The following is a 26,567-nucleotide window of genomic DNA, read 5'->3' as shown; positions in this document are numbered from 1 at the left end:
GGAATTGGAAAGGTAATGATCACAAGGAAGGATGGCAAGGTGGCCTACATGAATGATGTTCTATACGTTCCAAGCATGAAGAATAATTTACTCAACCTTGTACAACTTTTAGAGAAGGGCTACACCATGAACATGCAGCAAAAATTGATTGAGATTTATGACTCACAACAGAGGCTCGTGATTAGGGCACCACTATCCAAGAACAAGACATTTAAGGTGAATCTAGACACTACTGAAATACAGTGCCTAGCAGTTGCTAATGTGGAGGATGAGAGTTGGTTGTGGCATTACAGATATGGTCACCTGAATTTTAAAAGCCTGAACCAACTCAGTAGCAAGAAAATGGTGGAAAGGCTACCACAGATCGAGTTACCAGCCAAAATCCGTGAAGGGTGTGTGATTGGCAAACAGCCCAGGAAGGCATTTACAGACTCTGCACCAAAAAGGGCCAAACAAGTACTGAAAGTGAGGCATTCTGATCTGTGTGGTCCCCTAGACACACCATCACTAGGAGGAAACAAATACTTCCCCACATTTGTAGATGAGTTTTCGAGGAAAATATGGGTGTACTTGATAAAGGAGAGGTGTTTTCTGTTTTTGAAAAGTTTTGTGCCCGTGTTGAAAGACAGGCTGACAACAGGTTAAAAATTTTGAGGACTAGTGGAGGTGGTGAATACAAGTCCAGAGAGTTCAACAAGTTTTGTGAAGAAAAGGGGATAGTGCATGAAGTGACTGCCCCCTATACACCACAACACAACGGGCTGGCTGAGAGGAGAAATAGGATGTTGGTTGATATGACAAGGTGTATGTTGAAAGGTAAAGGCCTGCTAAATGGCTATTGGGGAGAGGCAGTAACTACTGCTGCCTACATTCTTAATAGGTGCCCAACCAAAAGACTAAGGTTTGTGACACCAGAAGAGTCTTGGTCTGGTGTCAAGCCACACGTGCAACACTTGAAGATTTTTGGGTCAATATGCTATAGACATATTCTAGATGAGAAGAGAAAGAAACTAGATGACAAGAGTGAGCCCCTGATCCTGATTGGGTACCATCCAACAGGTGCATACAAGCTATATGACCCAGAAAGGCAAACAGTGGTGATTAGCAGGGATGTGGTAGTAGATGAGATAGCCAGCTAGAGTTGGGAAGAGAAGGAGAATACGGTAACACATATTCCATGTGTTCTTGAGGATAAAACTGAGCATTCAGTTGTTGTTTCAGACAACAAAAGGACTCGGAGGATGAGGTTTCCCTCTACTAGACTTGCTGGACATGAAGTTTATGGAGATGGTGTAATTACACGAACCGGTGATCTAGTTCACCAAGCTTTGATGGCTGACACAGAACCCATAACCTGGAAGGAAGCTCTAAAGGTGAGAGAATGGAGGAATGCTATGAAAGAGGAGTTGGAGGCAATTGAGAAAAATAGAACATGGGAATTAGTTACACTGCCACAAGATAAACTACCTATTGATGTGAAGTGGGTTTTCAAGCTAAAGTTGAAACCTAATGGGAGTGTGGCCAAGTATAAGGCCAAATTGGTAGCAAAGGGCTTCCTACAATAAGAAGGAATTGACTACACAAAGGTATTTGCCCCTGTAGCTAGGATGGAGACCGTGAGGCTAGTTACAGCAGTAACAAGTTCTAAAGGCTGGAAGATGGTTCAAATGGATGTGAATTCAGCCTTCCTTAATGGCCCACTAGAAGAGGAGGTATACATTGTACAACCACCTGGTTTTGAGAAGGAAGGGAGAAAGCACCTTGTGTACAGATTAAGAAAGGCTTTGTATGGGCTCAAACAAGCCCCTAGAGCCTGGAACAAGTTGATTGATGCAGTTCTAGCCAAACTGGGATTTGTGAAATGCATAGTTGAATTCGGTGTGTATGTGAAAAACACAAGTCATACAAATACACTCATTGTGTGCTTGTATGTTGATGACTTAATCATTACAGGAAATGAAGATGTAGAGGTTGGAGAATTTAAAGAAAAGATGAAGGCTGAGTTTGAGATGACAGATTTAGGAACACTGAACTATTTTCTTGGGCTAGAGTTTGTACACACTCCTAGTGGAGTGTTTCTACACTAGAAGAAATATGCACAGGAGATTCTGAAGAGATTCAAGATGGAAGAGTGCAATGAGGCTATAATTTCAGTGCTGCCTGGAATAAAACTGATAGAAGAAAAGGAGGCTGAAGTGGTAGATTGAACTTTATACAAGCAGATAGTAGGTTCACTTAGGTTTCTGTGTAATAGCAGGCCAGATTTGAGCTATGGAGTAGGTCTGATCAGCAGATTCATGCATGACCCCGGAACACCCCACTTGGCAGTTGCTAAACACATCCTAAGGTACCTAAAAGGCACTACAGATTGGGGAATTTTCTTCCCAAAGGCAGATGACCATAATGGAGCAATGCTTGAGGCATTTTCAGAGTCAGACTGGTGTGGGGATAAAGTTGAGAGAAAAAGTACATATGGGTACTTATTCAGATATTTGAGTGCACCAATCTCTTAGTGCTCAAAGAAGCAAAATGTTGTGGCCTTGTCATCATGTGAAGTAGAGTACATAGCTGCCTCAGAAGCAGCTTGTTAGAGTATATGGCTGGAAGAAGTTTTGAAGGAGTTGAAGCTGGAATACATGAAACCAGTTCAACTCAATATTGATAAAATCAACCTATCAAAGAACCCTACACTGCATGGAAGGAGCAAACACATTGACACGAAGTTCCATTTTCTTCGTGATCAAGTGAGCAAAGGGAAGCTGACGCTGACGTACTGTCACACAGAAGAGCAAACAACGGACATTTTCACCAAGCCTCTAAAGCAAGCAAGGTTCGCCAAGCTGAGGAAGGATCTTGGGATGACTAGCCTAGAATTTTTGGATTAAGGGGGGTGTTGACAGTTGTAACCAAAAATTAGTTTCAGTTTCAGTTTTTGTTTCTGTTAGAAATAGAGCAAACTAACAGCATATAAATACTTGCTTCAATTTCATGTACTAGTTAGATACACACGCATATTCAATAAAAAAGCGATTTTACCTTCTCTCTGTAAGCATATTTCCCTTGCTGCTTTCTTTCTTCTTCATTATTCCAGTTTGGACGAAAGCTGGTGCGTGTCCTGCAAATAGAAAAGAAATAGTGAATGAGTGAGAAATAGAGAAACGTGGCTATCAAAGAGAGAGTTAGAAGAAGAAAGTCTCAGCTTGACGGTGGAGTGGAAAAGAAGCTTCGAACAGAAGCTTAGTGTGAAGCGGAGAGTGAAGAGAGAGAACGAAGAAAAGGAGAAAGAGGGTAGGTTAGAAAAGTGTGTACGTGTGTGGTGTGGAAGCATCAGGAGAGAAAGTGAGAAAAGTAGTGGAGTGGGCCTACGTAATTGCTGTGAAGGCCCAACAATAACATGCTTGGTTGGTATGTGTGTATGATATGGTGAATATGTATTTTGATCATATGGATGAAATCTTTTATACTCTGGTTTATCCTACTTTTATTGTTGTGTGTTCTGCTGTGTGGTACTCTCTCTTGCGATGATCATCAACTTGTTGGTGTGAGCAGATGCGAGGAACACCCACGGGCAACAAGGAGGTGATGGTTCCACTGCATAATCTGCATGGGCTTGTTTTTAGTTTCTTTATTGGACTTTTCTTTAGGGCTAAGGCCCATGTACTTGTTTGTCCTTGGATCTACATACTTTCTTTGTAAACTTTTTATCCAGTTTTCTTTTGGACATCATGGTGTGCCTTGAATTTGTAAGGAGTTGAGTTTTAAACTCCAGGACTACGCTATTACATTATCTTTCTGTAATGCTTCCTTTAATTTTGTATATTAAATTAAATGGAGTGTTACAAATGTTATTAATAATAGTATTATTATTAATTATACAAATATTGAATTAACTGTCGTCTTTCAATCCAATGTATTTTCATATTATATATAAACAAACTTATTTTCTCAAGATAAAAACACGCTAACAAATTTTGGAAATATTTAGTGTACAATCCTCTTTAGTTATGAAGTTGTCTTTCTATTTTTCACATAGGATTAAACTTTTTATTTGATCACAAACAAATTCACCAAACAACTTTTTTCCTATTAAAATATCTTTTTTATATATTACTTTCAATGTTTATATTTCAAAATATTAAAAAAAACAATTCCTCATTTACTTCAAATATAACTAATATTTTTTTTTATAAATACAAAATTTGAAAAAAAAAAAAAAAACAACACCGTGGACAGCACGGGTATTGCACTAGTTTTTCTTAAAAGAAAAAAAAAAATCGGTATGATGTAAATAGTGCTGTTTGCCCTCTACTACGGTTTGGGGTTTTTTTTTTTTTCTTTTTAACATTCCTTATTTGATGATGAAATTCAAACAAGATAAAAAAAAATTAGAAAAGAATCTTCATATTTCACAGATCAATACGAAATAATTAAACAAATAAGATATACAAACATTGATTCCTTTTAAATTGCATTAATTATTTTCTTTAAAATGATGAATTTTAAAAATTAACTTTACTCAATCGGTAACTTAATTACTTAAGGAACTAAAAATATGTAAATAAACAATACAGACCAAAATAAAACAAAACTTTATGGGAGATCAAAATAGAGGAGAAAATATTACCAGCCAAAATAAAAATGTTATAATTTGTTCGAAACTAAAAAAACAACCATATTTGTCTGTCTTACTTGAGGATTAACATGTGGTTTAGCAAATAGCTCATCATTTAATAGTTAAACCGGAAAGAAAATTTATTTTATTGAGATTCATATGCAAATTTTGTAAATTTATGAAACACAGATTATTTCAGCCTTTGAAATACCATTTATACATACAATTGTCTAGAATTAGCATTAGCATTAAAATACGATTACAATAAACAAAGAATTCGAGTACTTATATTGCGAAACCAATCAACTCCAAGATGCTTACCATATGTACCAATTGAATTGTTTTGTTCATTCATATATCTTTTTGTGTAGTTTCAAGATACTACAAGAAAATATCAATTCAGAGGTGGAGGAAAACGTATTTCATTTCTATTCATGTTTCTAGGATAAATCACTTTGTGGCATAATACAATTTAAGTATCGAACAGAAAGAAAAACAATAAACAAAGTGAAAATTACAAAAAGAGAAAAAAAAGAAAGGTACATTAGTTCAATCAAAGCAACCAACAGAAATCTAAAATTTATCAGCGATGCTTGATGGAATAAAAGATGAAAAGCTTTAATGGAGAAGCATCTTCCATTCTTCTGATTAAGTAAAAGGATAGAAGTTTGAAAACAACAAACTACCAAGAAATATATATGCTATAGAGTATGCCCATATCACGTATCCCCATCTATAGTATTTTGTAGGATATGCCATTATGTATGCTGCAAACCAATAAAGAGGAGGACTCGCAGACAAGAAACGAGTAGCCACCTGTTAAATCTCAATCACCAAAAGTTCCCATTAGTAACAGAAAATGGAGGATGGAAAATGAAGGATGCCTTAACTTTAAAATATGATGATTAGCAAAAGTTCAAGCTTACACGGGTTAGTTCCCTTAATATGAAAGACAAAAGTATATTGAAAGAGTATGATAGTTGACACTAACCTGTACATGCATGACAAAGAAAGCAGTACATGCCATGAATCCCAAGTGTAACACGAATGGGAGCACAGATGCAGACAAGTATCCTGGCCATGCTTCTGCTGACTCGGATTCTATGGGAACATTGGCAACGTCTCCCTTGATCACATTCTTTCTTCTCCTAAGATTTAAGTGTTCTGTTGCATGAGTGAGTAGTGTTATGGTTGCGACAGTAAGCTATAAAGCCTGATTAAATATTCAAAGTCACAAGATATTGTGTATTGTGTATGCATGCTTATATGCTGTACAGAACACTGGATGAAGCAATTAAGTGTAGCTTGTAGCTCTTTACATATACACCAGAAAGGAATGACCAGAACACCAGATAAACAACATAACGGCCAAACTGCATGTGAGAGAATGAAAATAATACACCACCACATAAAGCAGATGATTAAATTGTTACACCCAAGTCAGTGAATTACCTATCACCATTCCTCACAGAGTAACGTACGTCCAAGTGTGCAAAGTAATTACAAAACACAATTATAAGTTTGAGAACCATACCTTCTACCCTAACAGAGGAGGACTTCCCCACACTATCAGCTTCTTCGGACCTTGAGAGATCACGTGACAAAAACACAGCTCCACTGCTCTTCTCTTCCATTGGAGCTAAAAACCCCAATGAGAAAAAGTTCTGAGGCCTTGACTTGGCATAATGGACAATCGAGCACAGTGCCAGAGACAGTATTGGGGATGCAAGAAGAAAGTTAGGCAACTGTTTCAGCTGAAAATATCTCAAGAAACCTACACCCCTGGACAATCAGAACTTAACAATCATCAACTGGAAAACTGAATATTAAAACATCCAAGTTCCAACATTATACACTACAAAGAAAATACATCATAATAGGTTGCATAGAGCCCTAGAATAGAGTATAATATTCAGCCAATAGCATAGGATTAGCAAAATAAACCAACAAAACTTTTGGAACTTAATAGTGAACATACCAATAATGACTTTGAATGTAACTGTAAAGTAACGGTATCCTTCCCTTGCACCAGGGCCTTATTTCATCATGGGAGCGACCAACACACATATGGTAATAGCCATAAGCCTGGAAAGCTAAAAATGGAGCAAAAATACACGCAGTGCGTAAAGCTCCAATAAAAACAATCTGCAAAGCCAACTGGAAAAATGACAAAGAATCAATCAAGCATTCCAGTATATAATTCAAGCTACCAATGATTGAAAACCTTTTTCTTTTCAGTTGAAATGGAAATCAATCCTAAAACACCCTAACTACTTGACCTACATCTATACCTCCGTTTACAAATGTTTCTTTAGCACAACAAGAATGGTGGTGAGGGGAAAGATTTCGGGATCCAAGGCAAAAATACAGAAAGAAAACGGATTTTATTAAAGGATCCTTTTTCCATATCAGGCAATAGAAAATTATGTGCAACTCAGGGCAATTCAAGAGTGCCTAGAAATTCTCCCAGTAAACACTACAAACAACTTCCCTTCCCTCTCCTCTTAGACCAAGCTCCAATGTATTCTAACAGTGACAGAGTAGTTAATTATTACTACCCTAACTGCTCAGAATTAGTTACAACTTTATTTGTATCGCAATTAGTTATAACTACTTAACACTGTGAGTTAGTTACTATCTTTATTTCTATTCTTCAGTCTTCGCACATACATTTTCCTAATTTGTATCAAGCACATAGTTAAGAAACAAATTAAGAAAGTTAAGAAAATTATTAGTTCTGGTTACATACTTCTACTTTATGACCTATCACATGAAATATCCGCAACTACAAAAATCCCTCAATTGTTTTTTTTTTTTGTAGCATGCAATATCACACCCCTACCACTTTGCATCCCCTATCTTCCACACTGAATATCATAACCATCTATGGTCATTTATAGTAAAATTAACCATCAAACTTTCCACATATTGAAGAAGCAATATATTTCTTCAGGCTAGCAGCCAAGTTCATAATTCACCTCTCTTTCTCCATCAAACATCACCAACCACATTCCTAATTTTGCAAGTCATTAACATGGTTGCTCCAAATTCCCAGACATGGAAAACAGTTTCATCGTTAATCAATACAAAGACAGTCATGCGAGACTGAATGCAAATGACATTTTCCAAACTTAGACTCCCAATTTATCAAGGTCCTATTTGGATAAATTTCCCAGCAAACAACTACAGAAAAAGAAAAAGAAAAACGTAAAATGAATTGAATTGCTCCTATGGGTTAAAATCAATTTACGCATATCAAGAAGTTATTATGACACAGATCTGAGACGTGAATGAGATACAGCGATACAGTTATTCTAAATATATGTAGGATACAGTATTGTTAATATACACATCTAAACAAGTAGACAAACTTATAAAACATGTAATTCTGCAAATCTAAATTAAGAAATACCTCTTGACATTACTAAAAACAAAATCATCACAAATTTCTTTCTACCATCTACAGGTAGGAGGATTAACCATTGTGAATGAAACTCATTCCTATCTTGACATCGTCCATAAAGAGGGAAACAAAATCCATTTTTAGTTCATCAAGAAACAATGCTCCTACATTTCCAACTAAACATGTTTTCTATGTATCAAGTTATATTGTATTTTCATAAATAAATAAATTCAAAGCCCTATTGCCACGCCTATACTAATGGTATAATCATCAGACAGCGATAAGAGAAGTAAAATAAAGCATACAGATATATGAAAAGAGTTTATCCAAAAGGGTGGGAAGGAAAAGAGTAAAAGGAGAATGTAGAAGGGGGGAAGGAACTAACAGGAAGACGCTTGTGGTGAAAGAGGGCGTGATAAGAGCGGTGCATAGTCTGAAAAAGAAGATAGCCAGCATTAAGGACGCCATTAGACCTTGCACAACCGGAGAGCGCGAAGAAAAGAAGGGCGAAATTGTTTCGGCCGCAGACGAAGTGATACATCCCTCCAAAACACAAAAGAGCGTACAAACTCTCGGAGTATCTGCCATCTCACGAGAAATCAAACACAGAGGCAAGAAATCCATAAAAAGGTGCGAGAAAAAAGAAGATTTACATGGAGGAGTAAAAGACAGAGGCGGGGTTGAAGCAGAACAAAAGAGTAGCCCTTAACGCAGTGTCGGGGTCCTTCAATAGGGTTAAGGAGAGTCTGTAGAAGTAGAGAGCAGCGAGAACGAAAGCGAGGTTGTTGATGAGGTAGGCGCAGAGAACGAAGAGGGGTGTTTGGGTGGGGATGAAGGAGACGAGGGAAAGAGAGAGGGGAAGGAGAGGGAGGAAGGCGAAGGATTGTTCGTACTCGTACCCGCATTGAGTGATGCGGAGGAAGTAGACGGAGTCCCAGACGACGGCGTTTTGGAGAGGGGAGGAGAGTGTGGCGTTGGGGGTGGAGAGGCACGGAGGGTTTAACGTTGCAGATGTGTCGTAGGGTGAGAGAAGAGTGCTGAAGAAGACGATTAGGGCGAGGAGGAGGAGTCTGGAACATATTGCAGATTTTAGTACCAAGTGGTGGTGGTCACGGTGGTTGTCACGGTGGTGCTCTGCCGTTGTTTCCGCCATTGTTGAATGGGGATCACCTCTCTTTGCACACACCACTGTGCCTTTTTAGGAATCTAATCTATGGTTTAGAATAATGATTAATTAATTAGACCTTTCTATAATATAATCACTCACCCAACTTCCACTAAATGCTGAATAGTAAAATAATATACTACAACTAATACTAATACTAATAAAGTTAAACTACCTTTTAAATATTTTTTAGGTATAATAAGTCGTATAGTACTCAATTTGGGGCTAGGATATCAAATAGTTATCGATTTAAAATAAAAATGTCAATTACATCCCAATTTTTGAGAAAGTGCTTCAATTAAGTCCTTCTCGGACAGAATTGACCAACGCCGTTACTCAACGTGCCACACGTCAGTCTGCGGTTTTTTTTATTTTTTTTAAAATTTTTTATAAAAATAAAAATGTCACGTGTCAAGTCCCTATGTGTGACATGTGGCATTGACAGTGCCACGTGGCATTGTAATGCCACGTGTCAGTGTCACTATCAGATGTCATTGTGTTGATTTCGATTTAGTCCTCATATATGTATGTTTGTTTCAATTTAGTATTAAGTATGTGTATCTGATTCAATTTTGTCCCAATTTTTTTTAATAATTAAAATATTTTTGTAATCCATTTTTTATAAGATTAAAAATAATTAAGTATAAATATTTTTACAAAATTAAGTACTAATATTACATTGTTCCTCTCAATTTCAGACCAAATTTATTATTTATATAAATATTATATGGATGTTTTTTATTAAAAACAACTTTTTAACATATTACTTTATTAATTACTTTTTTATTAAGTACTCATGTTTTGTTAATTTTTTTTAAATAGAACAATATTAATTACTTTATTAAGTACTTTATTAATACTTTTTTTTATTATTAAAAATGACTTAATAAAATGACTTTTACCGCTAAATTTTAATATAAATATCAAATACTTAATTTTTGTTAAACTTTTATACTTAATTAGTTTTAATTTTATAAAAAATGAATTTTAATTATTAAAAAAAATTGGGACAAAATTGACTCAGATACACATACTTAGGTACTAAATTGAAATAAAAAAACATATATGAGGACTAAATCGAAATTAACACAATGACATCTGATAGTGATAGTGACATGTGGCACTCGTGTCACACACAGGGACTTGACACATGGCATTTTTTTTTTCAAAAAATTTAAAAAAAAAATTAAAAATTTAAAAAAAAAATTAAAGAAAATTTAAAAAAAATTAAAAAAAGTGGCACGTTGACTAACGGTGTTAGTCAACTTTGTTTGAAAGGGACCTAATTAAAGTACTTTTTCAAAAGTTGGGATGCAATTGACATTTTTTTTAAACCAGATACATATTTGACACCCTAAATCCAAACTGGGTACTATACGACTAATTATATCAATTTTTTATTCTTTGAGTTTGTATATATGTCCTTACTCATAGAATATATGACTTCACTTTCTAAAATTAAAAATTCATTTTAATTCTCTTATTTTATTATTTTAAAATATTAAAGTCATGTTTTGCATTTTAATTTTCAAATGATGAAATGAAGTTATGTTTTTAAACATGATTTTGTTAAGCAATAAAATGTTGAAAAGATAATTATCCATTTTTTCTATACACTTACATATTACAAGTTGTTTTCTAATGGGCCGGACTTCTTATACATGTTAACTTAATCCAATGGTTATAACAAACTTTAATTATTAACAAAAAAACTAACAAATTTTCCTCTTCTATATTTACATGGTAAATAACTTGGTAATAATTACATAATTTAATTATTCTCAATTTTCTTTTAAAACTACTAAACAATTCTCATTTCAATGGTTTAGTCATAATGTCCAAAAATTTATACTGACTTTTGCAATTAAAAAAATCAATCATACTATTAAGATCTCTTTCAAGAATAAAATCTTACATTAATATATTTGTTTTTATAATGAAGAATTGAATTTTTAGAGAATTTAATTGTTGACTTACTGTAATAAACTAAAGGGATATTTATATGCTAAGGAAATTATGAAAAGGTTTGGTATGCAAAACAGGAGTAGTGTGACTAATCGATCCTATGTTGTCTGAATCTATGTTATCCAAAGATGAAAATAGAGTTACAATGGATGCAACTCAAAAGGTGGGAAGTTGGATGCATCTTAATGCTATTAAGCCATATTTGATGTTTGTTGTTTGTTTTCTTAGCAAATATATGGAAAAGACAAGGAAATTGTAGGATTTGATATTATGTCCATATGAGACAATTAAATCTAATGGCCTATGTAGAGAGTGATTATTTTGAATATATCAATGATACCAAAAACACTTCAAAGTATGTTTCATGTGTGGGTAAAGTGTTGTTTCAGGGTCAAATAAGAAGTAACCTGAAATTTATTCATTACAAAGATTGAATTTATTGCTACAACATTGTGTGCCTATGGAGGTATATTATAAAAAAAAACATGTGAAAAAGCTTAAATATACTTTAGAAGAACATATTATAACATTGAGTTACTTGTATAACTAAGAAATATATCATTCTTCCAAGATCTACCATATCAAACTCTCTTTGTATTGATTCTTTAAATCCATGACACATCTTTATTGTCATTTCCAGCGTAGATTAGATCATCTACATAAAGACTCGTAAGTAAAAGTTATTTGGTAGATCATGCTTTAACAAATAAAGTATGACTTTTAGAACACTTTTCAAAACCTTGGTTTCTAAAATATGATTCTATCATGTTGTACAACTCCTAAGAGCTTATTTTAGATCATACAAAGTCTTTCTTAATTTATGTTGATCATTCTCTTCAGCTTTCAACTATTTAATTAGCCCGCAGAATAATATTTGCAACTCTATTCCAAAAGTAACTGACTCCCCATTCTGATACTCACACATTGGCGTTCCGCCCCTCTTACGATCCAATGCCTCATACGTCATCATTCCTCTGTTTATACTGAGTCCTTGCCATTATCTCTTCAACAACTTTTTCACCTACTTCTCTTACTTCTCATTCCTTGCAAAACCATCCAATTAGGAACTGTTGGCAACAACTCTACTTCAGATACTAATGCAAAGAACTTCACCACTCCAAATGTGAAATTCTTGTACCCATCTAAAAACATGTTTAGGACTCTTCCACCATTGAGATCCTTTGTGTCTATTCTTCGCTTATCTTTGGTAGTTAACTATGATTCACACAACACTCTGCCCTCACCTTTCTGCTTGATCCACCATTGATACGCCATCGTCGACTTATCTCTTTGGATCATCAAACGCCACTTTGTTGGAGATCGCATCATTCTGGGATGAGATTGGAAAATAACCTATTCACTCTTGTGTTTATGTCCCAATCTCACAAAGGAATCAAATCCAATTAACATTGATTATGGATTCTGCGATCATCCCGAGACACACTCGAGTACTCCATACTTAGCTGCAACTATAGCCGAAACCAACATCCCATTACCAACTCCCTCTTATAGACAACCACAACCTAATTCCCATACCGGCGATAACCAAGAATATACAATCTTAATAAAAAACAAAATCCATACCCAAGCACTACTTTTATGCCTTGTATCCTTGAATTTACTTATTTGCTTCAACTAATCCAGCGCTATCCATTAGAGACACCCATTTATCTTAGAACACCACCTTGTCGAACTAATCTTCCAAGTTTTGCCTCAACTTAACCTCCCACTTGAGATTCTTCCTCCCTTATTCCATTCATGGTTTCTAACTTTTTACCCTTAGCCTTAAACGTTCCACCACTTTCCACCTCCGCTCTCATACCTATGCTAGGATGTAATACCAATTTGACTTCTCAACTTTGTTGCATAAGCATGCGCTAAACACCTCTCATTATTCTAATCTTTGAATTCAATTCCTCTCGCAAAATTTGTGGTATTAATTCCAAGAACCTATTCTTGAAGATCCCTTTTTGCCTAACACATTGTTTATGAATTCCAACATCAATTTTCAGCTCATCAAACCAAACTTAGCTTTCCTCGTCCACCGATATATCCTTCTGCATATTCGTATTTTCGATCAAGAGACTACCTCAAAGGCCCTACCCAACCCTCGCAAGACAAGCAAGTCAAGTTTGGCAATGAATATGCATTCCTTTGCCACTACAGACGACATACACATATCACAAAATTGCAAACATAACAAGAAAAATGTATAGGAGACAAACTCAAACTATAACTTCCCTCTCTTTTACCAAAACCTTTAAAATTAAGAAAGGAAATTATCTTTGATATAGTCATGAGTGTGCACCCTTATAACTCTTACCAAGATATTTTCTGTTCTTAATGCTTCCAATTTCACCACTAAGCGCAGTCCACAATCAATAAAATAGGGATATAAGTATAAATTCGCATTTATGATAATTCCTTTTCCCAAAACGCGGGAAAATTTAAAACTTTATTTCAACGCGCCAATTATAAAATCCATATGAAGTTCAATTATTACAAAGATTAATTATTCATAATAATCATTACAAAATGGTTCATGAAGAAAACTAGTAAAAACTCCCATAGTTGGCCCCACTCTGAATCTAAGCATCCATATGCTCACCTGCATCCACATTTGCTCCCATGTAACAAGTTACATGATCATCGCCAAACACATACAGATAGGGTGAGCTCAAATACAAGAAATATAAATACAACATAAGTAATAAAGCAATTCAAACTGTGACCCAGGTTTGCACCCCAATCCTCAACTCCCAAACCTTATGTTGGACGCATCTTGATTTTACAACCCTTTGATGAGTACACTGATCGATCTTTGCTGCACGAGTGTCTACTGGTCCCTCCGACTACAGGCCACCACCTAATAGTCACCACAATCTGCGATAACAAGTGGAGTTTCCCAAAATGAACCGCAATCCGTAGTTGTCGCCAAACTACCAAACTGAATCAATTACACTAAAGAAGGCAATCTTCCGGAATCTTGTTGTACGAGCCACGATCTCGCACACTCCACTAGACTTCCAAACCCACCATGTTGCAACCTCGAGTAGCCACGTGTTACCCCAATACAAGTTACACTCGTAATTGGGTCCCCAACAAAGCATCGCCTCATGACCTCCATCCAAAGCGGTGCAGGAATCCTCCTCGCAATCCAACTCTACACCCAAAACCGCCTGGAGAACCTCTTGCGTCGCTAGACTGAACTTGGATCCAGACCGCCTGGCAAACACCTCATGCCGCTAGGCGCCATACGCTTTCCATAGCCTCTACCATATCTTTTTCGCTTGGCGAGACCACATTTTTCGTCAGGCGCCATGCGTTCCAAGCTTCTCTAGTTTTCCCTTATCACTTGGCAGCACACCCCAATTGCTAGGCGCCACACCAACAATGTCACTACTACTGGTTTTTGGCACTTTGAAGCAAGTTCCAAAGAACCCCAAACACTATACATACAATCCATAACATGAAATATGCTTATCCAGTCATAATCACATGACTGGATCATAGTCCAACACAATCTTAAACAACCAAACAATATACAAAAGCAGGAAAATTACATAACCATTGTCCCAAAATATCGCACGAGCAATAAAATAATAATAATAAAACTAATAACAACAACAACAATAATAATAATAAAAAAAACAATAAAAAAAATAATAATCAAAACAATAATAAAATGAAATGAAATGAAACAATAATACTAATAAGTTAAAAACAATAATAGCAAAATAATAATAATAATAACAAAATAAAGCAATAATAAAAAAAACAATGATAATGATAATAAAATCATAAAAAAAATAAAAAATGATAATAATAACAATAATAATAAAATAATATTAAAATAATAAAATAATAATAGGAATAATAATAAAAATAAAAATAAACATAAACATAATAAAAATAATAATAATAATAATAAAATAAAATGTTAATAAAATATTAATAATAATTGTAAAATAAAATAATAAGAATACTAATAATAATAGTAATAGTAATAATAATAAAAAAAATAATAATTACAATAATAATAATAATAGTAAAAATAATAATAATAATAATAATAACATAATAATAAGAATATTAATAATAATAATATATAAATAATAATAATAAAAATAATAATAGTAATAATTATAATAATAAATAATAATTATAATAATAGTAATAATAGTAATAGTAATCATAATAAAAATAATAATAATAATAATAATTGTGCCGTATTTACGAGAAAAACTCTAAAAGTCACAGCAAGTCAAAACAAAAAAGAACCATAATAATCATAGTAGTGATGAAGTCACATAGAGTACTCAATACAACAGAGACCACAAGCATACAGATACTCTCTCTAAAATCGCATACAACAAACATCAAGAGGTTAAACGATAAAAGAATTTGGTTTAGGAGAAGACTTTCATGCATAAATATACAATGCAATTGCATATAATATCATTAAAATAGTAATTGGCAACTCCCCTCACCTGGATTTCGATCTTTTCGTAGACGTTTGTCCCTGATTCAATCGCGGGACCAAATTGATTATAAAAATATGGGTTTAATTTGTCGATTTATTAGTGAACAAGGAAAAATATTATAGAAAAAAAAATTCGAAATCCAATCTAAATTCCCCTCAAACACTTCCCTTTGGTTCAGTTTTAAAATTGTAAATAATATTATTATTACAATTGCTGGCTGTGGGGTTTGACCCCACGCGCACTTTTGTGCAGAAGATCTTAAGTCTCCCCCCTTAACCTCTCGGGCAAACCAGCTCTCTCTTTTATTAAATCGAAATTTTTTATGTGAAAATGTACTAAGCGTGTCTAACCACTTGAACTACCATTGCTCCTTTGTCATAATTCTCCGCATTAATTACTTTATAGATTCCTTCCCTCATATTTATTAAATAAATATTTATTTATTTACTTAATTTTCTCGGGTCTTACATGTGTCAAATGTCATGTAATGATTTCAATATAATCCCCATATATATCTCATTGTTTCAATTTAGTCTCCACTTTTGGGTCTTTGGTTCAATTTTGTACCAATTTTTTTTAAATAATTGAAGTATTTTTTTAATCCATTTTTTATAAGATTAAAACTAATTAAGTATAAATATTTGTCAATAGTATGAAATGAGTATCAAATTGATCAAACAACCAAGTTCAAAATGGCACAAAAGAAATTTATCCAATCAAAACGTGATCAAGATCAATTAAAAATTAATCAATGAAATTTGAACGTTGAAATTGATGATCAAGATGATTAATAAATTTGTGCAACAAGTCTCAACATATTTTGAATATATTATGATTGAAGATTATATTATGGTAACACGGGATAATTGAAGATATTATGAAAGATATATTTAAAAAAAACTAGAAAGTTGATTGAATATCGTATTATCCATTTAAAAAGTAACTTAAATTCTTCTCTAGTTGATTATTCTAAATAATCTCATATGAATTTTGCGAGAGTATATTCAAATGATTGAAGCCACAATGTTACAATTTTTGAAATTCAAATAGTGAAATGGCTAAAGAGAAAAGAACTTATAATTCACATAAAACAATACACTCAACGCTCAAGGAAATAATTCAGAACTTCCAAAGTGAAGAATGACAAAAGGATATTAAAGGATATTAAGACAATTTATTTTTATTCTTTTTAATTAACACTTATTTTTGTTTTTTTAAAACATTTTTATTCCCTCGGGCGAAATTGAGTGTTGACAACTACTCTTCTTTTCTTATATATTTAAACATTTTACATTTTCATATTATCAGAGTAAAAGATAAGAAAAGATAGAAACACTAATTTCGTTTGGGCTCTGAAAAGAAACCACATCAATGCAAACATTAAGAAAATTAATGACCATTCCATGGAAGAGGGCCTTTATATAAACATACGAAATCAATGACCAATCCAACGGAGATGGCCTTGATATGAAAGATCGATAACCATTACTTTGCAGAGGGCCTTAATATGAAAGCATATGAAAATCAATGACCAATCCAACGGAGATGGCCTTGATATGAAAGATCGATGATCATTGCTTTGCAGAGGGCCTTAATATGAAAGCATATGAAAATCAATGACCATTCCATCGTAGAGGGTCTTGATATAGATATATGAAATCAATGACCATTCCATCAGAGAGGGCCTTGATATGAAAGATCGATGACCATTGCTTGGCAGAGGGCCTCAATATAAAAGCACATGAAAATCAATGACCATTCCATCGAAGAAGGCCTTGATATGAAAGATCGATAATAATTGCTTTGCAGAGGGCCTCGATATGAAAGCATATGAAAATTAATTACCATTCCATCAAAGAGGGTCTTGATATAGATATATGAAATCAATGACCATTCCATCGAAGAGGGCCTTGATATGAAATATCGATGACCATTGCTTTGCAGAGGGCCTCGATATGAAAGCATATGAAAATCAATGACCATTCCATCGAATAGGGTCTTGATATATATATATATATATATATATATATATATATATATATATATATATATATATATATATATATATATATAATGAATGTATGATATCTTAATTTCACATATAATATGAAATACGAATTTGCTTGCTTTTTTTTCTTTTTATGAAATGCATGCGTACATGAATGCATGTTATGTTATGCATGAATAACATAAGACTTTTTTCTTTTCATTTTTATTTTTCTCTCTTTTTTCTTCTTTTTTTCTTTCTTTTTTTCAGAGCTGAAGGTGTCAAATCTTAATATGCTTGAATGTATGAATTTATGATGCAAAAACTTCCATAGAAATCCTATATATTTTTAATTTTATTTATTTTTTTTCTTTTTATAATTCTTATTATTTTTAAGCTATAAAAACTAAGTTTTTGGACAATATGAAACCAAACTAAGGGGGCTAGTATGAAACTGTGCTTGGGCCAGACAAAACTGGACTTGAGAGCCAGACAAAACTAGGCTTGGGCCAGACAAACTAGGCTTGAGGGCTAGAAAAAACTATTGATGAAGGATTATGTTGTTTTGTTTTAGAGTTTATTGAATATGGTGTGAGTTGATTAAGAAAGCTAAGTGAAATCCCCACTGGACATTAAGATAGCAAGCTATCTAGATATGAAAGTTCCTTTCACAAAGCTCAAGAGAAAAAGATGATGGATTGATTCAAAACAAAAAGGAAATGCAAGGCACATAAACCAAAGAAAACCAAGAACAATTAAAGGAAGAAGAAAACATAAAATGGAAAGGAAATAAATGGTAAAAATGTGAGAAGCACGCCACTACAAGGCTAGGCTAGAAGCCATGACAACCTTGAAGATAAGTGGATGTGTGCCGCCACTTGCTATGCAAGATAAGGCTTAAAAGTATTCACTCCCTAGGGAGGAAACTCTCATAAATGGTTGAGACATAAGAGTGTTTTTACTTCAAAATGTTCAACCCTTTTACATGTCTAGGAGCACCCCTTATATAGAAGAACTTAGGGGCCTCTAAGGCAAATAAAAGATACATAAGGATATCTCTACAAAAACCTAACCCTAGCTTCTAGAAACTAGGTCAAATAAGGTTACAAAAAATGAGAGACAAAAGAGCTAACTATGGTGTGTGCAAGGCTAATTTCGTTCTAGCACAAAAGGAGACAAAGAATGTGTCTCATATGTCTCCAAAAAGTGGCCAAAGTGTGCTAAAAACAAAGGAGACCAAAGGCACATAGGTACACTTGCTTCATGCCTTTTACTTTATGCTTTATGCCTTTGGTTTACTCTCTCCTCCACATCATTTATGCTCCCCAATCACCATGCGCCACCTAGCATTGCTTTCGTACTCCTAATTAACCTACAAAGCAAATAAACATAGATTAGCATGTTGGCTTAAGTCAAGTCAACTATAGTCAACAAGTCAAACCTAGTCAAAGGTCAACAAGTCAACTAAAGTTGATTCAACTAAGTCAACTTAGGGAATCAAAAATAACAAACACAAATGAAAGGGATGAAGGATTAGTGAACTTCCTTTCTAAACATGCTTAGTCTTCTTAAACATGTGCCTCCATCCTTGGTTGGGGTCAATCCTTCATCAACTAGGCTTGGGGGCCAGACAAAATTGGGTTTTGGCCAAACTAAACTAGTCTTGGGCCAAAATAAACTGGGTTTGGGCCAGACTAAACTAGGCTTGGGCTAGACTAAACTGGGCTTGAGGGCCAAACAAAATTGGGCTTAGGCCATACTAAACTGGGCTTGGGCCAGACAAAACTAGGCTTCAGGGCCAGATTAAACTGGACTTGAGGGCCAGACAAAATTGGGCTTGGGCTAGACTAAAATGGGCTTGGGCCAGACTAAACTAGGCTTGAGGGGTATATAGGTCATTCATATGAATGAAGAGGACCATCAATTTAAAAAATTTCACAAGTAACTTTTGCAATATTAATTTCTTATTTCTAGAAAAAACATTTGATTGAAGAAACATGTTGCATAATTATGCTGACTCATGTTTTGATGATATGTTGACACATGTTATGATGATATGACATGCAAAATGGTTATGCACTGTAGAATGCACATTTATTATTTCAAACACAAACGTAAGGATCAGAACCTTGATATGCATGAATGCATGATGAAAACCTTGTAATGCTTTGTCCCTTTGACTTTTTTTTTTGCATGTCCGAGTCAATTATTCTATTTGCAATCATCAAACTCATTGTTATTTTCAATATTTCCTGAAAGTGAGGAATGCCACAGACCTTGAGGCCTAATGTTTAAAATCAATATACTTAACTTTCTCTTTCACAACATCAGTGCATGCATGCTTGAATTTACAAGTGAGTGAAAGGCCATAAATTTTTGGACAGTGTTTGGAGGAGACTAGGATAGCCATGTGGGCATGTCATTCCTCACACACTCAAAGGAGATGTAATTTGTCAATGTCAATGTGAAAAACAGAAAAAGACCCAAAAGTTGCCCCAATTATGGTGTTTGGGAAAAAGGTAGGGGAAATGGATCTATGAATGTCAAGGTGGAAAAAAAATTCATGTGAGACCAACAAAGTTGCCCCAGTTTTATGATATGGGTTTTGTTCAGAAGAGGTAATGGATATGAAAAACATTGGCTAAGAGAATTGCCCCAGTTGGTTTGATTTTCTTTCACTTGCTTTGGCCAATTAGTAGGGAGTTTCCCCTTCCTGATACACTATTTAAATTTTTAATTTTTCTTCTTCTTTTTTCTTTCATTCATTTTTTTCGACCGCATTGTTAGCCATGTGGCTTTATCGCAAAATTAAACTTATAAAAATAAGAACAATCAATATTCAATCTGTGTGGACTTATACTTGGCTTGTAACGTGGCTATGGGCTAAAAGGCTTTGAAAGAAAGGATATAAAGGCCCAAATAATTTTATTTTATTTTTGAAATTTTTTTAAAACAAGAGCTACCATCTAGGTATTGCATCAGCTATTTCTCAAGACGTTTTGAACACTTTGCTTTTTTCATATTTTATTTCAATTTCTTTTCATTTGCAATCACTTTGTGATTGTTTTTATTTTGGTTTACTTTCATTGAATTTTCTTCATTTGATCATTGAGTGCTTTTTTGTGCGTTTCAAGTTGACTTCTAGTGTGATGATAACCCGTGTTTGGGAACAATTTAAAAGAAAACTTTTTTTGGATCAATAGGGTAACAAAGGATATTTTACTTTTTCGGATGAAGAAAAATGGCCACACATCATTTCAAATTTTGATTGCTTTATTTTCAAAAGATTAACTTTAAGATAAAAGCTCGATGACCTTCACAAGAGTCACTTTTCTTTTTTCCTTTCTTTCTTTTTGTTTTGTTTTTGTTTTCTCCTAGATTTCCCTCTTGGGCTTTCAATCTAGCAGACTTTTTTCTTTCTCTTTGAAAATTGTCTCGATGCATTTAGGATCATCCAACTAGTATTAACTAAGATAAACATTGGCAAATTTGCTCCTACTATGAAAAATCATGTTTATTATATGAGTATAACCAACGGTGTTTAGGACAAACCCTTTTATTTTAGGAGAGTGAAGGGTTGAAGTTTCCAAGCCACGCATGTACAAGTGTTTTCAAAAGAAAAGGTCAAATTGTTATTCTTCATTAAGCAATTTGACCTCGAAAGATATGACAACCTTCATTTTTATTATTTATATTTTGCACCTTTTTTTTATATTTGAAAAACTTGAATTCAATGATTTGCAAGAAAAATAAATGACTCATAACATACTTCTTTTGCCTTTGATTTTTTTGTGTTTTTCGTTATTTATTGCGATACCTTTTTAGGACTTGTTCTAGAGGAAATCCTTAATATCTCATATGCTTTGAAATTCATGAAGGATGACATGATGCAACTGACGTTGTCGTAACAATATGAAAGGTAATTCAACAGTCTAACACAACATGAAAAGCATAAAATTTTCAATGTTTTACAAAGCCATGGTGTTCTTCATGCAAAGGTGTTTTGGGGATTTTCTTCAACATTAAGTTATCTTTCTTCAAATGCCAGCAATTTTGAATCAATCAAGGATTGTACCTTGTACTTCAAAGTCGTGCATGCTTCTGTTGAATGACCTGGTGCTCCTCCATGGTAATCACATCTTGTATTTACAACATAATTCTTTGGGTACGGAGGTCGTACATGTCTAGTGGGACAAATATCTATGAGGTTCTCACGGAGGAGATTTGGTAATAACTTTGTGTAGGTCATAGGGATAGGAGTAAAATTGATAGCTTTCTTGCCTCAATTGTAATTTTTTCGCCCAATGTCCTGATTGGATTTCTCTGACTAAGACATTTGAGGATAGACAATGGGGTATAGATTAGCTCTTCGCGTTGTTCTTATCCCATACCTAGAACCATACTCATTCAAATTTGCTACCAAATTTGGGTAAAGTGCAATTTTTCCGTTCCTTATGCCAACCTCAATCCTCTCTCCCATTATAATCAAGTCTGTAAAGTTCGAGGAAACATTATTCATCATGTGTTTATAAAAGGGTGACTACAAAGTATTTATAAATATAGCCACCATCTCTTTGTCATGCAAAGGTGGCTCTACTTGAGCAACAATCTCTCTCCATCTTAAAAGCATACTCTTTGAACGTCTCTAACTCCTTTTTCGCCATGTTCTCCAGTTGAAATCTGTCAAGTACATTATCACCATTGTATTCATATTGCTTCACAAATGCAACCACCAGATCTTTCCAGGAACGAATTCGAGTTGGTTCCAAATGCATGCACCAGTTAAGAGTCATGCCAGTTAAGCTTTCTTGGAAGAAGTGAATTAGTAGTTTCTCATCATGAACGTAGGCAATCATTTTTCTACAGTAAATGGTTATATGATTCTTTGGACAAGTGTTTCCTTGATACTTTTCAAACTCTGGCAATTTGAACTTCGGAGGTATCACCACATCTGGAACTAAGAACAACTCTGCAACATTGTTAAACTCAAAGTTTCGTCAACCCTCTATAGCTCTCAGCCTTTCGTCCAACATTTCCAATTTGTTTGTGGCATCCTCGACAATCAGAGGTTTAGTGACATGAGGTGAAGGTTTCACCTCGAGTTGTTTTTCCATTGAGACATGTACTACATCTGGTTGAACAATTCCTTGGGTGCCTGTGAAGGTGGATATCCTAGGTTCATTCTCCTTCGTATCATGAGTTGCAACCATGTAGCTTGCATCTTTTTTCTCTGAGTCAAATCCAATAGATGAAGTGTAATTCAGAGGAAGACTGTGTGGAGGAAAAACTTGGGTTTCCTGAACCTTTTGTTGATATTGTTGAGTGGAAGTCTCTCCAGAGTTTTCTAGTGCCTCTATGACTTCTAAAATCTCACTTATTTGCTCCTTTAATTGTTGAATATCTATCTTCGTTGCTTCATGAGTTTCTCCCAAATTCTCCATGATCCTTTATCAACAAGTCCTTTAAGGTGTCACAATTTCTTTATTTTATTAGCATGAACTAATGAATGCAAAAACCAAATCCATGTGATGCATGAGACCCATCATGCATATGTTCACAATATGAATGTATTATGCAAGATGACATGAGGATGCATGCTAAGTGTTTACAAAAGCTATATGCCCCAAGAAGCATTTATTTACTTTATATGTTGATGCGATTAAGGAATACCATGCATGATATACGACTAATTGAATAATCTACATGAGATTTATTAGTGCCTTAGGAGGCATGTATTCATATGATATGAGTATGAAAATGTGATGCACTTATTTTAAAACTTCATGCATGAAATACAATCAAATGACACAATGAAATGCATGTTTACCTTATTCTCATGAGATGTGATGTATGATATAGAATAAATGCTATGCATGACACACCATTGAGATAATGAAATGCATGATTGTGCCTCGATAGACACTTATTCACATGTAGAATGAAGTCTGATTACAAAAAGAGGTGAAGAGTAAAGGATGTAATTGTCTCCTCACTTGTGCCTTAACATAGGTGTGAAGTCGCCATGTGTCGCAACCTAAACGGCGACGGGACGACAAAATAAAAAGAAATTGGTTTGAAAACTATGGAAAACCATAAATATAAAATAAATTCTGCAAAAACCAAATTTAGGGTTCAGGAGTCGGATACGCGTAGAGAAGGTATTAGCACCCTACAATGTCCACCCAAAGGCAGTACCTTTAATTAAATTTGCAAAAGAGATGTGTTTATCTTAAATAGTTATTTTTCCCATAAATAATAAAATATTGAACAAAATAATATTTGGAGTGAAAAGAACCTGACTAGGATTAACCTTGGTCCTACGTATTCTCATGAAAATGAGAAATTAGGGTTACGTAGTTCTTTGTAAAACTATTTGAAAATGATTTGAAAAACCTTTTGATTTTTGGGAAGTGAACCTGATAAGGACTTGCCTTGATCCTACGTATCTCCATTCACAATGAAGAATCAAGGATCACGTAGTTCTTGATAAAACTTGATTAGAATATTTAATATTTTAAAGTTGTCTTTTGACATTTTTGAAAATAATTGTCATGCGACGCGTGCGGCCGGGTTGACACCAAAAACATTTTTTATATTTTGTATTTTTTAAAAAGAGTTGCGTGTAATGCGAGCGGTCAATTAGACACCAAAATATTCCTATGATTTTTTATATTTTTTTAAAATGAGTGTCGTGCAACGCGTGCGATCGATTGGACACTAAAACTATTTTATGATTTATTGTATTTTTAGAAAGAAGTATCGTGCGATGCGTGCGGTTGATTATATACCAAAACATATTTTTATAATTTTTGTATTGTAAAAAGAAGTGTTGTGCGACGCGAACGGTCGATTAGACACCAAAGATTTATCCTTCTAAAAAAATTGAATAAAAAGATCAGATACTAGACGATCCAAACGACCGTATAAGTACCAAAACTTTTTATAAATATTAAACAAGAAAATGTTAAAAATAAGGCTCGTGATTAAATTTATTTAAAAAAATTAAAATTAAAGAAAACCAAACTAAACATAATCATATAAAAAAATTAAATAAAAATTAACAACAAAAATAAATAAATAAATAAAATAATCTATGACATAATTCCTAGCTGAAAAAAGCTAACAAATGTGCATAATAAAAACGTGGGTTAAATACGTTTTTGATCCCTTAACTTTCAGTAAATTTTGGAATTAGTCCATTTTGAAACTTTGGACCAATTTAGTCCTTCATCTTTCGAAATACATGGATTTAGTCCTTTTAATTAAATTTTGTTAGGTTTATTTGATGTTTTATACACATTTCAGGATTGTATTTGAGTTGTTTATACTTTTTGACACATTTTTGTTTTAATGTTAAGTCAAATACTATTATGAAACGTGCTTGAAATGTCAAATAAACTTAACAAAATTTGATTAAAAGGACTAAATTCACGTATTTCAAAAGATGAAGGACTAAATTAGTCCAAAATTTCGAAATGGACTAATTCCAAAATTCACTGAAAGTTAAGGGACCAAAAACATATTTAACCCTAAAAACGTATTAAGGAATCAACCATTTAATCTCATGAAACTGAATTTATCAGACTATATAAAATAAATAAAGTGAGTCTGCATCATGTAATATTAAAGACCTACATGGCACCCCATCACAACATCCAAATTACTTTGCTTCTTGCACATGTAAAACCTAGAAATAACATTTTGCATGCCTTCAAAATCATATTATATACAATACAATGGGACCCACCCATACACCATTCCATTACATGCACCAATATTATGTTTCCGAGATTTTAAATGCATTAATCTTTAATCCCTGCCAATAGCAAAATAAGAAAAACAAACCCTAAATCCGCATTCTCAAAACTTGGACCTGAAAATAAATTCTTAGTCCATAGAATTAAGTCAATTCGGATTCCATGTACCAATGAACCTCACTCAACTTCCTTCGTTCACAGAATTGTATCAACAAAAACTAAATAGCTCCGAACACAATTAAATCAAACATCAATTGAAACCAACATCACAACTCAGAAATGACATAGAATTGAAAGACAAAACTTTGATTATCATTAAACAAAAATAAAATTCCCAAATCCATTGATTGACTCCTAATTAAAATCACCAAAACTGAATTCAACTCTTTTGCCATACCCACTGGTTTCAAAACGATCCATTATTAAATTCATTAAGCGAGACCTAAAAAAACTTAAAATATGCATTCCACACTTCTTCGTCCAATTGAAAAACAACAATATTTTTCGTTCCACTCAGAACTATAAGACCCGCAGAATTTAGTTAATTAAATAAATAAATAATTAATAAATGTGGGAGGCTAGTGCATTTATGACATTAAATTATGTTAAGTATGATGTGGAAAAGTACTAACTCATGTGGTTGAGAGTATTTTGGTTATGTGAGAAGACTTGGGTTCGAGTCCTAAATATGCCAATTACGTGTTGTTTGATTTTATTATTTTAATAATATGTGGGGCCACGTTTTTGTATGAGATAATGCTTGAGTTGTGTGTGTTAGCAAGAAACATAAGTTGGCCTGGTGGTTAGCTTTGACTTGGCATTGGGAAGGTCATGGGTTCAAACCTTGGTGAGTTAAATTTAACTCTTTTTGGCTTAAACTTTAGTGTGTGGCTGAATATGAATAGATGAGAGGGACCTTAGCAGAAGGGGGTAGCTAAAGGGGCTGAAAAACTATTAAGTGACCTTGAATAGAAATAAAAGCCAATTCCCGTTTTTTTTATTAACCAAATTAGAAGGAACTATAAAAGGCAGAATTTGAGAGGAGAATAGGGTTTTGGAAGCCTATTTCTGAAGCTATAGAAAGAGGATGAGAATTGGAGTGAAAGGAGAGTTAGGAGTTAAGTATTGAGGGTAATTGAAGTGGTGGATTAAGGCAAGCTTTGGTGATCAAAGGAAATTTCCCAATTTCACAAG

At 33.9% G+C, this 26,567-nt stretch overlaps 1 protein-coding gene across 1 annotated transcript; it reads right to left on the bottom strand.

Moving 5' to 3' along the window:
* Nucleotides 1–5,018: 5,018 nt before the first annotated feature.
* On the bottom strand, nt 5,019–9,240 carry LOC114179963 (transferases, transferring hexosyl groups). Its single transcript, XM_028066482.2, has 6 exons — nt 8,669–9,240; nt 8,401–8,596; nt 6,591–6,769; nt 6,147–6,394; nt 5,604–5,776; nt 5,019–5,428 (listed from the first exon to the last, which is right to left on the bottom strand). Exons 1-6 carry the CDS (start codon nt 9,166–9,168, stop codon nt 5,261–5,263), a joined length of 1,464 nt encoding a protein of 487 aa, XP_027922283.1. The 5' UTR covers nt 9,169–9,240; the 3' UTR covers nt 5,019–5,260.
* Nucleotides 9,241–26,567: the final 17,327 nt, after the last annotated feature.

Source organism: Vigna unguiculata, chromosome 3 (assembly GCF_037176805.1).
Source record: "Vigna unguiculata cultivar grain cowpea cultivar isolate G323 ecotype 2 chromosome 3, ASM3717680v1, whole genome shotgun sequence".
Classification (NCBI taxonomy): Eukaryota; Viridiplantae; Streptophyta; class Magnoliopsida; order Fabales; family Fabaceae; genus Vigna; species Vigna unguiculata.
This window is presented reverse-complemented; position numbering and strand designations above follow the sequence as displayed.

Bases quoted from the DNA above. Each gene is read 5' to 3' on its own strand.
- LOC114179963 (XM_028066482.2), bottom strand. From the start codon at position 9,168: ATGGCGGAAACAACGGCAGAGCACCACCGTGACAACCACCGTGACCAC. The intron at 6,395-6,590 runs GTATGTTCACTA...CTGATTGTCCAG, and splicing joins TACATTCAAAGTCATTATTG to GGGTGTAGGTTTCTTGAGAT. The intron at 5,777-6,146 runs GTATGGTTCTCA...CTCATGCAACAG, and splicing joins CTCCTCTGTTAGGGTAGAAG to AACACTTAAATCTTAGGAGA.